This window comes from Salvia splendens, chromosome 18, assembly GCF_004379255.2.
Source record: "Salvia splendens isolate huo1 chromosome 18, SspV2, whole genome shotgun sequence".
Lineage (NCBI taxonomy): Eukaryota > Viridiplantae > Streptophyta > Magnoliopsida > Lamiales > Lamiaceae > Salvia > Salvia splendens.
This window is the reverse complement of record NC_056049.1, coordinates 19,489,321-19,502,426: the sequence shown is the minus strand read 5'-3', so window position 1 is coordinate 19,502,426 and position 13,106 is coordinate 19,489,321. Positions and strand designations below refer to the sequence as shown.

General features: G+C 38.9%; 1 protein-coding gene across 1 annotated transcript; it reads left to right on the top strand.

Annotated features, from left to right (window-relative positions):
- The first annotated feature begins 4,393 nt into the window (after window positions 1-4,393).
- On the top strand, window positions 4,394-12,055 carry LOC121776495. The gene is made up of 8 exons (XM_042173668.1): window positions 4,394-6,901; window positions 7,476-7,608; window positions 7,735-7,814; window positions 8,522-8,757; window positions 9,335-9,421; window positions 9,794-9,893; window positions 10,103-10,295; window positions 10,447-12,055. Exons 1-8 carry the CDS (start codon window positions 4,805-4,807, stop codon window positions 11,670-11,672), a joined length of 4,152 nt encoding a protein of 1,383 aa, XP_042029602.1. The 5' UTR covers window positions 4,394-4,804; the 3' UTR covers window positions 11,673-12,055.
- Window positions 12,056-13,106: the final 1,051 nt, after the last annotated feature.

Below are 13,106 nucleotides of genomic sequence, written 5' to 3'. Positions count from 1 at the left end.
GGAATCCTTGAAGACTTGGGTCTGAAGCAGAAGAAAGTGGTGATAAATTGTGATAGTAGCAGCGCCATATGTTTGTCGAGGCATCAGACTTTCCATGATAGAAGTAAGCACATAGATGTGCGTTTGCATTTCATCCGAGATGAAGTAAAGAAGGGAATGGTGGAAGTGAAGAAAATAGCAACAGAGCACAATCCGGCTGATGCATTGACAAAGATTATTCCAGCATCCAAGTTTGCATATTGCTTGGAACTGGTGAGTGTTGTCAGAAGATGAAAGTCAGAGGAGTTGGAGGATTAGGACAGCGAGTTATTGATGTTGGAAACGAAGTGGAGATTTGTTGCGTGAGTGTGCGTCTCACAACATCAATTGCAGTTTTTTTGAGCGTACATAAGATGGGGTTTAGTTGAGGGTGTACGTGAGCATTCATGAGGGCTCGTGTGCATGGGATTACTCTCACCCAAGAATCGGTTGAGCTGAATACATGGGCTCATAACTACACACGCATGAGTGAGAGAAGATCATAACAGAATTCCTCATTCAATTCAACCTAAAACAGAGCAAGTGATAGCAATCGTAAAAGAAGAAGAAGCAAGGTGATTCATCGTTCAATCCAAGTTGTGATTGATCAGTGATCTCAGTGATCAAGGAAGGAGTCTCAGCTCTTGTTCGTGGTGTTGTTGATCTTCTCAGACCAGGGATCTCAGAGTCGAGTTTCTCGGGAGATTCAAGAGAGAAGAACTTGTTCTTGTTGTAAGTTCAGGTTGGAAGTTAGCTTGTAATCTCGTTTCCTCATTAATACAAATTGCTCGAGTTCTCCCGTGGATGTAGGCTGATTTTGGCCGAACCACGTATGCCCGTTGTTATTTCATTTCAAGTTATAATTCCGTATTCGTGCGTTTTCAATTCGGTGGATTCATTTCACACTCGTACTAGATTTAATAGTAACACTATTATTAAATTGTAACTTAATAACTTAAAGTGAAATTGCATGATAAAAATACGGAAAGAGAAAAAATAATGAGAGAGGAAAAAACCTTTGAAACCTAAAAACAATTATACAACGGAACTTCATTTGAAACCTAAACAATCAAATTTTAATTTACAATCTATTTCAAAAGCAACTTCAAAATATAAATTATAACTAATAACTTTCTCAATTGAATTCCTATTTTCACATACACACAAACTACCTCCGTCCCTTCAAAATAAAAATTATTTTCATTTTAGTCTGTCCCTTAAAAACTAAAACTTTTTAAACTTTATATTTTATGAAGTGGACTCTACAACACTAACACTATTCATACTACTTTTTCTTTCTCTCTTATTTTACTCACTTTTCTCTCTCACTTTGCCAATTATTCTCTCTTATTTTATCAATGTACATTAAAATTCGTGTTGCTATAATAATTTTCATGTTTCAAATACAAATGTAGTAGTAGTATTGATTTAAAGGTATTGTAGTAATTTTTAGTATAAAATGCAGATTAAACATTCCACCATTAATCAAATTTTTTAAAATTTTAAAAATAACTTGTCCATCCTATCCCCTGTCCTTAAGAGGTCCGTAAGAGTATCCTCAATAGGGGAGCTGCGGCGACTGACTATAGCTGGACAAGAGGGTGCCGCGGCGTGGAAGAGGCAATGGGGTCTCGGGCGCGACGACCGCCGCGGCGGAGCCGCACAATAATTGTTTTTATTTGCTGAATTTATTTCTATAAATACACCTATTACTCTAATTTTTTACTTAACACATACACATCCGTATTTTGATCTTTCTAGATTTTTATTGTCTCAATATGCAAGGCGGAGATAGTGATTCCCTCGGCACGAAAGAATCGGGATACCCGGCAGCGGGTACTACAGTGGCGGTTTTTGGTGAAGCTAATACCCGCAGTCGACGGCGGCTATGGCAACTATTATCCGCCTCCATCCCAGCCGTGGAGATCCAGTCTCTCCCCCCCCCCCCTCTGCATCCAAGGGGGTGGGGTGGCCCTGCCCACGCATCCTAGCCGTGGGGTCCGACATCCCCGCCGTGGCAACATACACCCCAGTTTCGGAGTCAGTCCTCCTATCAGAGGACTGTGGGTCGTCCCCAATCGCAGTATGGGGATTACCGACCCAGCATGGATGGGGTCAACTATCCACGTTCGGATACATCTACTCCCAACGTCCAACCCAACCCATGTCTGGCTGATTTTGATAGTTTCACATTCGAGCAAATAGGTGTGAGTTTGGGCCGGTTGGAGCCCCCTTCATCGGCGTCAGTGCAACCGCTAGTATAGAGACGTGTCGAGACGCCGATTGCCCGGAGAGGCGTAGACGATGGTGGGGAAGGGGGCGGCGGAGGATCGTCAGTGTACTACTAGACATAGAGTCCGTTGCTTTGACAAAGGCCTGTGAGGCTATCACGTCTGATGCTGGGAACTACAATATAGCAGCGGCTCACATTCACTCGACCTCAACGAAGAGGTCGAGGAGGAGCCCCCCTCCACAATCTCTCAATGCCAACGTCCCCAAGGCCAACAGTCCACTATTCGAGCCGCTAGAGCCTCCGGCGCCGGTGCGGTCGGGTCTGGATCCCGCTCGGGATTGTCTGTCTCAGCATCGGTGTTGGACAAGAACTTGAACCTCCAGATGATGAGGCAACTATCCGAAAACGCTAGAGCCTACGAGAGCGCGACCGACCCGATCACCAAGTCGGTGTACTTCGACCTCATGCAGAAGTTAATGGCTCAGCTGGGGCGGCGGCAGCGGTGGATGGGGATGGAGATCAAGCGGCGAATTCCGATGATGCCACCGAGTGAGCGGCAACAGTGTTTTTTTTGTGTTTTTTAGTTAATTTTCGTTGTACAATTTTTCCTTATTTATAATACAACAAATATTTGGTTTTTAAAATAAATGATGTTATTTTTCTAATTATTTTCATCCAATAATTTTTATTCCAGTCCAATAAAATATACCAACAATTGATAAAATAATATGATTTGTGGATGTGGCGTGATTTTTATTGGGCTGGACAAGTTTTTGTGGCTGTGAAATTTTTTTTGTAGCCAGTGGCGAAGCCAGGATTTTTACGTTGGGGGGCCCAAGTCAAGATTAATAGTTATATGATTTGTTCGATGTATGTGACATCAGAAGCTAGAAATAATCAATATTAAATTTTTACGTAAGTATAATGGATGAAAATGAATTTTTGATGTGTTTAAATGTCCACCAAAAAAATATAAATAGAAACATAAATTTTAACAAATAGAATAGAATGATTTTTAAAATCTTTTACTAAATAAGTATAATGATTGATTATGAAGAGAAGACATTAATGAAATATAGTAACAAATCGATATTATAACAAATAAAAGACGATGAAGGGAATTGAACACATGACATATAGTTCACAAGGCAGCATTCACGACCAGCTGCGCAACTGAAATTATGTAAATCATAGTTTGCATAGTAATATATATAGCTAAATGGAAAAATGATGGAGGGGCCATGGACCCCTTGGCCCAAACATGGCTTCGCCACTGTTTGTAGTTGTGAACAATTTTTTATGGCCGTGTCTTAGACAGGATCGTGCCTGTTCCATTTTATTGTGGAGACTAGACTCTAAGTCAACAGACCACTATTCCACAATCCAAATTCACACATAAAAGCAGATTTGTATGAATAAAAGCAGCTTTAATCCGGCGTATGTATGCTGATTAAGTAGTAGAATAAGAGCCTACGATAAAAACGATGAATTAATAAATTGGGCTTCTCTGAAAAATCAAAAGTTGGTGCATGTTTTTAAAATAATACTACAAAATCACTTGTCAAAATAGAAAGGATTTATTTTCATGCAAAAACTTTTTATAAAAATTCTTACAATAACAAGGTAGCAAATGATTATTATTTTAATATAATTAAGGAGATTTTTTAAGTAGTTATGAATCTTCTTGGAAGTGAAGAACTGCGAATTTTAGCTCATAAAAATCAGCAAGTCATATCCAAGGGGTTTATGTTACCTAAATTTTCAAAAAATTATTAAGGTTATGTATTCCCCCGTCTTCTAAAGTTAGAAATTTTTGAAATGACATGAATTTTAACGCAAAATTAATAAAGTAAGAGAGATATAGAAAGAAAAATGTATTAATAAAAAATTAGTCTCACGTAATTAATAAAGTAAGAGAGATATAGAAAGAAAAATGCATTAATGAAAAATGAATATCACGTTATTAAAAAGAAAGAAATTTCCTTAGATAAAAATTTCTATTTTTAGGGAACGGGTGCAAGGAAATAATTTCTATTTTTAGAGGAGGGAGTATTTAGGACCACTCATCTTCTTAATTATTGTAAACAAAGTAGCTAGTTGTACAATTTATACAACTAAAAAAATCTAAAAGGGAAATCAATGTTTGCAAATTGCAGATGCAATAGGGACTTCCTCTCTCTCTCTCTCTTAAATCCTACATATATTTACACAAACACGGAAAGCTAATTGCAAATTGTCTCTCTCCGATTCTAATTTATACTTTCCTTCCGCTTTTGCTTTTGCCTTTGCCGGAAATCACACAACGTCGTTAAAATTAATCTCGCCGCCGACAGGCTCCGGATTTCCGGCGAGGTAAAGACAATTACATATTGCTTAATTATCAGTTATTCTCGAGCAAGCTGCGTTCTTACTTTCGCTTCAGATCTGTCGGAGCTCGGGAACATAATTGAGTTCAATAAAATTTGTTACTTTGGCGATTTAGGGCGAGTTCTTGTCGAATTTAGCGCAATTTGGTTGGAATTTAAGGGGCTTGTTGTGTATGTTATGTAGTTGATGCATGTAATGGAAGGGAGAGTAGGATCGGGAGTGTTGAAGAAGAAGAGTTCGTCCGGATGTTTGATCATAAAAAAGGCGGGTGCGAATAAGAATTTGGAGGGTGGATTGGGGGGTTTGGGGGGAAAGAGGGCTAGATTGGTTTCCAGTGGATCGGATTCGAGTTCGAGCTCTAGCAGTGATGATGATGATGAGTGTTTGGAGTTTATGAGAAGAAAAGTGAACGAGAAGAGATTGAAAGGCGCGACGGGGTATAAGAGGAATGAGGGCAATGCGGAGAATAAGAGGAGTAGGTTGGATTTGTTTGAGTTTGATGAGTACGATGAATTCGATGGGAAGAAGATGAGGAATGAGTTTACGCAGGATAGATGGAAGAGGGTTGAGAGGAATGATGTTGGGAATGTGAAGGAATCTAGTGGTACTTTGAATAGGAATCTTGTTGTGGATAAGCGGAAACAGGGTTCGTATTTCAATGGTTCTAGTATTGGAAGGAGTAAGAATGCAGGGGGTAGTGGCACGAGGAGTAAAGGATTTGGTTCATCCGATGATGATGCAAACATGCCAATTTCTTTGTTGAAGATGAAATATCAGGAGACGGCTGGTGAGTCGATCAGGCTTCAGGGGAAGAACGGGGTGCTGAAGGTTATGGTTAACAAGAAGAAAAAGATGGATTTTCCCTCTCAGCATAAGAATCGTGAGCCTTTGGTGAAAGACTCGGTGAAGGGTTTACCAATTAATCCAGATTCAAAACCAGCTAAAAGTCCAGGCTTGTTAGTTGGCAAGGAAAGAAGTGGTGGGAAGGAGAAAGAGGAGACAAAATTGGAAAAGATGAATCCTACTTCAGTTAAAAACAGGAAGGCTAGAGATTCAGGTGTTGATGCGACTGATATAGTGTTGGCAATGCCCACACCTAAAGCTTGTAGCTCAAAGAAAGCAGTGAAAAAGGAGGCAGAAAGGTTTCCAAGCACTGAAATTTCTCCTCCTGTTAAAGGAAAAGAAGGTAAAGAAGGCAACACGAAACGTGGTGGAAGTACTGAAAAGCAAATGTTGCGTGAGAAGATAAGAGGGATGCTAATTGATGCAGGGTGGAGTATAGATTATAGACCAAGACGAAACAGAGATTACTTAGATGCTGTGTACATCAACCCCAGTGGAACAGCCTACTGGTCGATTATCAAGGCTTATGATGCATTTAAAAAGCACTTGGAGGAAGACAACGATAAAGTAAAAGCAAAGGTTGGTTCCCCCTCGCTTGCTCCTATCTCTGAAGATCTGATAAGTAAACTTACGAGACAAACCAAAAAGAAAATTGCTGAAGAAATTAAGAGAAAGAGAAAGGAAGATAGCATGGCTAAGAGTGCTAAGAAGTCTGCTGTAAAAGATGCTGAAGAGAGCTCAGACAGCAATCAGAGTGAGGAGCGGCTAAGTTCTTATATGAAACAGAACCAGAAGTTGCGGAAAAAGTTGTGTAAAGTTGATCAAGGTAGTGACAGTGATTCAAGTGACGATTCACTCGATAGGAGGCCAAAAAAGGTCAAATTTGAAAAAACTTCCACTTCTTCCAAGTCTATTCCCATACAGGGAAGAACATGTAAAGTAATTGGGAGATGCACCCTCCTGGTCCGTGGTTCTGACCAGGAGGGTAACTCAGAATTTGACGGATATGTTCCATATAAGGGAAAAAGGACAGTGTTGGCATGGCTAATTGATTGTGGGACGGCAAAGTTAAGTGAAAAGGTGCAGTATATGAACCGCAGAAGGACAAAGGTTATGTTAGAAGGTTGGATTACTAGAGAAGGAATCCACTGTGGTTGCTGCAGTAAAATCCTTACAGTCTCAAAGTTTGAGATACATGCTGGTAGCAAGCTACGTCAGCCTTTCCAGAATATATTTTTGGAGTCTGGATCCTCCCTTTTGCAGTGCCAAATTGATGCGTGGAACAGTCAAGAGGAGTCCTTGCATCGGGATTTCTTTACTGTGAATGTCGATGTAGATGATCCAGATGATGATACATGTGGTATTTGTGGTGATGGAGGGGACTTGATCTGTTGTGATAGTTGCCCATCAACTTTTCATCAAATCTGTTTAGGAATACAGGTACTCATTAGATTTGTTTTGGGCTCATTGTACTTTATAGTATAACATTCTCTTGGAACTTGAACATGATAATTATTTCATTTTCCTTTTATTTGTGAAATCATTCTTGCTTGTGCTTTCTGATATGTTTATACTTGTATTGTGATATCGAGCGCCGTCGATGGGTGGTCTACAAGCGTGGGAGTCAGGCGGTTGCGGGTTATCATTAGCTGCTGCAGATTATCTTTAGTTGTTTATTCTTTATTTTGAGGAGTAGTGTGTTAGTAGCCCTTTACGAATGAGTCCGTTCAGGAGTAGGAGTTTAGCAGTCTTTATATATATGTTTTTTCGATGTTTGAGAGGCATGCTTGCAATTTGTGTCTGTGAACAGGTTTTCTGTCAGCCTCGTTGAGGATTTCTATCTTTCTATCTCTTTTATTCAATTGTTTTCCATCCTCTCGGCTTTACTCTATCAAATTGATGGTTTGCAGTCTCCTCGTAAAGTATCATTATTTCCTTATCCTTGTTTACAATCATTAAATCTTAGATTTGTTTTTCTTAACAGTTCAGGTTCTTATTACCCTTTATATTGCAGATGCTTCCTTCAGGTGATTGGCACTGTCCAAACTGTATATGCAAGTATTGCGGGCTAGCCAATGAAAATACAGCTGAAGAAATTGATATCAGTGATGGTGAACTTAATAGATGCAACTTCTGTGACAAAAAATGTAATTGTGTTTCTTAGGCTGCAGCTCTCATTAAAGCACCCCCCTCCCCACCCACCCACACACCCGCCTTACAATCCTTTTCGCCAATAATATGTGCTTATTTCCTTTATATATTACTTTGTACAGATCACAACTCATGCAGTGAGAGGGCACACCCGCAACTATACTCTTGCATTGCATCTTTTTGTGGGCTGAAGTGCCAAGAGGTATTGAATAAATGTTTCTTTTCAGAATCAATAATTAGAATCATGACACAGTGGTGTCTTATATTGCTGTTTCTGCATAAGGGTTTGAAATGCCACAGGTTGAAACAAAATCCTTGGTAGTAATAGTTTACATCTGGAAGATGCAGTTTCATCATTAGCCTGAAATATGAAGATACTATACTTTGATTTTATTTGATTTAACGATGTCATTCATTTTATTGTTATTATTAATATGGTGGAATAGAATCACCAAACTGCCGTTCCTTGCTCAATTAAACTATTCATTTAACCTTGACTATGTGTATTGGATAGAAATTTTAATCAGATTTCCATAACATCAACTTTATTCATTAAAGCTTCATTGTATTCTATCCTTGTTCTACTAAGTGGACCTGTTTGGGAAAACGAATCTTTGCTGAAATCAGCAACAACTTCTCTATCTTCTTTTTTAGTTATGTAATTGCACAAGTTGAAAGGAAAACTGATATTCATTGATCAGCACATGAGATTCTCCACCATGATTATTTCATATTTTCATGAAATTTTGCATGCAGTATACTACACTATATTCAATATATTGTTTTGATGTTTGAATGTTTCATATATAATGTCATATGCAGTAAAGATCGGTTTCCTCGTATGTTCTTTGTTATCCTTATGGAATAAATTATAAACTTCCTCATGTCTTTCCTTTTTTGGTTTTGTAGATATATGATCACTTACAGAAGATTCTTGGAACCAAACATGAATTGGAAGCTGGAATATCATGGTCCATTATTCAACGGTCAGATGTCTCAGATGCATCGCAGCGTGGAATTCCTTCAAGGGTTGAGTGCAACTCTAAGTTAGCTGTTGCATTATCTGTTATGGATGAGTGCTTTTTGCCTATCATTGACAGGAGAAGTGGGATAAATATAATCCATAACGTGGTCTATAATTGCGGGTAAGAAATTTGCAACTGTGCTAATTCAGATATACACAACCATTTTCTTCATTGTCTCGTACTGTCCCACCTGGATCTTATTGGGTCTAACTAGTGCTTGCAAAAGGTTGTTTGGGTATTTATAACCTTGCACAGATTGCAACCATAGGGGAGCACATAAATTTATTAGTCAACTGCAACTGCTACATGTGGATAGTGTTGTGACTGTTGTCTGATTAAGTGTTTTTTGGTAACCTGATAGATTTAGGATTGTGTTTCTTTCATAGTTCAGCCAACTTTTGCTTATTTTTGTATCAAATTAGAGCTTAAACTGAGCAAGCAAAACAACATGCAATTACTATGATCTTTATATGTTAACTTAAGCATTTACAGTTGTGCTTATAAATCTCTACTTTATTTTATAAAAGTCTAGTTCTTTCATCTCCATCTCCAAATAGTTCATTCGCTTTCCTGTCATCCCTATTCTTTCACATTTTTTCTCATTTCCTCTCCCCACCCTCACCCCAAAAATATTCAATATATCCAATTATTTTCCCTGGGGAACAGCGTATTGATGATTATTACTCTTATGCTGCAGATCAAATTTCAATCGGCTGAATTATCGTGGCTTTTATACAGCAATAATTGAACGGGGTGATGAAATATTAGCCGCAGCGTCAATCAGGTATTGAAACAGCACTTCTGATATGGACCGTGTTTATTCCCTTAATACTATTATCTCCTTGAAGACACAAAATATATTTGTGGACAGCTTTCTTTGATCCTCCTGAATCCTGATAATGAAATTGGACAACCAATCGATTTCCAGAACATAGCATATAGTTGAGCAAGTAATGTGTTTGGGTTAAAGTGAATAGCTTAGTTTTCTCCTCTCACGTAACAAGCATTCAGACAGCATAGTGCTACCACCATCTATTATATGGCTTTTATTATGTAATCAAAATCTAATTTTCAACTTGAGCCTTATATGCGAAACAATTCATTGCTACTGAGATCTATATTGGCCCATAAATTGAATTTTTCATGTCCCTGTTAGGCTCCATGGAGATCGTCTTGCTGAGATGCCGTTTATTGGGACTCGCGAGATCTATAGGCGTCAAGGAATGTGCCGGCGACTTTTGTCTTCAATTGAAACTGTAAGAATTATAGTCACTTTTGCAGTCTGTTATGCTCATACCATCGAATAATGCTTCTCTCCGGTGTTAATGTGAATGAATGCTGCTAAAAATCACTAGCAGAATCTTCAATTTCACTGGGCACGAGCTATTCCGCACCTCCTATATTTTTGCTTTCAGGGATTCTGTAATTGTTGCTGAAATACTTGCATCAATTCTCGTCATTCTAGGAACTTGGTTCTCTCAATGTCAAGCAATTGATTATTCCTGCCATATCGGAGCACATGAACACATGGACTGCTGTATTTGGTTTCCACGAACTTGAGGGTGCCCTTAAGAAAGAAATCAAGTCCATGAACATGTTGGTGTTTCCGGGGACGGATATGCTGCAGAAACAGTTGGCTAAGAAAGAAAATTTCGATGGTAAACAGTTTTCTATATTTTCTTATGCTTATCCTTCCCTTCTATCTGCAGCTAGCAATAATTGAATGATTTTATTTTATTCACTCCAATACATTTTCTGTTTCTATGTTTTTCCGATCTGTGTTTTAACTATATTTTTTCGTGTAAGTAGGTGCCATGGTATCTGAACCAACTACGAACCAACCTCTATTGCTTTCTTTGGTTGAGAAATCTGAAGCTAGTTTGTCTGAGGACCAGAATACACGGGTGAGCAGCGACTCTGGAGGGTGCTCGACGTCCAAGAGCTGTGATGAAGTTGATGAGTCTCCCATACCATCTATTCCTTCGGACTTTGTTAGTGAAAAAAAGCAGAAAGAGTCCTCTGATAATCTGAAGTGTTCTCCCATCCCTGCTGTAGACGGTAACCTCTCCGACGAGGGGCACAGATCGTTAGAACCTCCTTCAGATGATGATTCCGTCCCACCACCGCTGGAGGCTGTAGAAGAAGATGCATGCAAAATTGAAGATTCTACAACTCCAACTTGCTCGGAGAAGGCTTCTGAAGATGCCCCCCTGTCGAAAACTGCAAGTAATGGCTGTGTCGGATCCTTGCCTGCCTCTGTTTCTGATATTTCTGTGGAGGTTAACAATGGAGCTTCAAATGGTGATAACGAAGAAAGTGTTGTGCCATCGATTTCCCATTTGGATGTTGAGGCGTTTGATGCAAAAACCGATGGTGCAGATCCAGGTGTCGTCCAGGACACCCCTGATCACGCTAAAAGTGATAAACCCGATATAGATGCAACAAATGATGGTGTCAGTCCAGATGTCGTTCAGGACACCCCTGATCGTGCTGAAAGTGATGCAAACACCGATGGAGTCAATCCAGGCACCGCCCAGGATAGCGATGAAAGTGATCAACTGGACACAGATGCAAAAGCCAATGGTGTCGTCGAGGACACCCCTGATCACACTGAAAGTGATAAACCTGATAGAGATGCGAAAAATGATGGTGTCAGTCCAGATGTCGTTCAGGACACCCCTGATCGGGCTGAAAGTGATGCAAAAACCAATGGTGTCGGTCCACTTGTGGCCAAGGATGGCCATGATCGCGATGAAAGTGATAAACCTGACACAGATGCAAAAGCTGATGGTGCCGTCCAGGACACCCCTGATCGTGCTGAAAGTGATCAGCCCAATGGAGATGCAAAAACTGAATGTGTCGATCCAGGTTCCGTTGAGGATACTCCTGATCGAGATGATAAAACAGATTGTGTCGATCTAGGTATTGTCGAGGACACTCCTGATCGAGACAAAAAAACGGATTGTGTCGATCCAGGCATTGTCAAGGACACTCCTGATTGCACTGAAACTGATGAACACGGCTCAGAAAGCTAGATGTCGGTTGAGTATATTGCAGCAACGGAGAACCATGTCCAGTTGTTGTGCCGTTGGAGCCACTCCGGAATCATAGACGGTTTCAGATGACATATGAAGATGATGATTGGAGCACGAGCTTCGATTTCACAGAGGTTTTCAACAATTTTATCATGCCGCAGAATAATTAGATGATAATAGGGACTGAATATTTAACTAATTTTGTGATAATTTTAGTATTAGTAAGTACTCCTACTAGTGTAGTGTGTGCATATGTGTAGATGATTTTTGGGGGAACTCATTTTTAAAGCAGCAACACCTGATTTTGTCATACCCCCTATATTTTTTCTGTTACATCTCGACTTTTTACTTAGTTTTGTGTTTATTTGTGTTTATTTTAGTTATACTATGCTCATATTCAACTCCAAATTATCATTTAATTTCCCCTTTTCATTTGTAACTTAAATGGCGAGATTAATAAGAGCATCTTTAAAGACGAGAGTAAATGAAAGAGGTAAAAGAAAAAGTATCATCTTGTATTTACCATTCCCAAAAGTGAAATTGATGTAGTATTAGAGTAACATCTCTAATTTGCTAACGAAAATGAAACAACACAATTTATTGAAGGAACAATTTCAACGTGTTGTGAGATAAAACAATCTGAATCCACGGATAACAAGAGCTTAATCCAAAGCCCTTAAAAGACAAGATCTAATCCAAGATCTAATAAGAGAACAAAGTTCTAATTATATTTGATATTCAAAGTGAGTTATATAACTTGAGGCAATGCCTCTATTTATAGGCTACAAAAAACCTAACAACTCATTGACAAATATTAGACAACTAATAGACAACTAATAGATAACCTATATTTGTGACAACTCATAAACAACACATATTCTTAATAACTAAGGCTTCTAGAAACATATATAAAAGATAAACTTGCCAACTAAGTGACACATAGTAATAAAGTTCAAAATGACTTTATCTTCTTTGGAGTAGCAAAATTGATTTTGGCTTCTTCTTTCTTTTCTTGAGTAATATAATTGGTTTAACACTTTAGTGTTTATATTTGATGTCCCTCATCATTCTCCTCTACTTGTTTGAAACTCGACCTCGAGTTATCCTCGTAAAGTGTTTGCTCCGGGAGATAGAGTGATAAGTCTGCCACGTTAAAAGTATTTGAAATAGTCATCTCACTTAGCAATTCTACCACATACGCATTATCATTGATCTTCTTTAGAATAGTGTACGGACCGTATTTCTTTTGCCTTAATTTTCAATGAACACCAGTAGGCAATCTCTCCTTTTTAAGGTACACCATAACTTTGTTACCAACTTTGAAGGTCATTTCCATCCTCTTCTTATCAGCCAATTGCTTGTATTTTTGATTTGAAGCTTCAAATACATCATAGACCTCTTTAAACAGCTCAGAATAATTGTCACCAAATGTCT

Excerpts from the sequence above, each read along its gene's own strand:
- LOC121776495 (XM_042173668.1), top strand. The coding sequence starts at position 4,805 with ATGCATGTAATGGAAGGGAGAGTAGGATCGGGAGTGTTGAAGAAGAAG. Across the intron at positions 9,422-9,793 it reads TTAGCCGCAGCGTCAATCAG|GCTCCATGGAGATCGTCTTG; the intron begins GTATTGAAACAG and ends TGTCCCTGTTAG. Across the intron at positions 9,894-10,102 it reads TTTTGTCTTCAATTGAAACT|GAACTTGGTTCTCTCAATGT; the intron begins GTAAGAATTATA and ends TCGTCATTCTAG.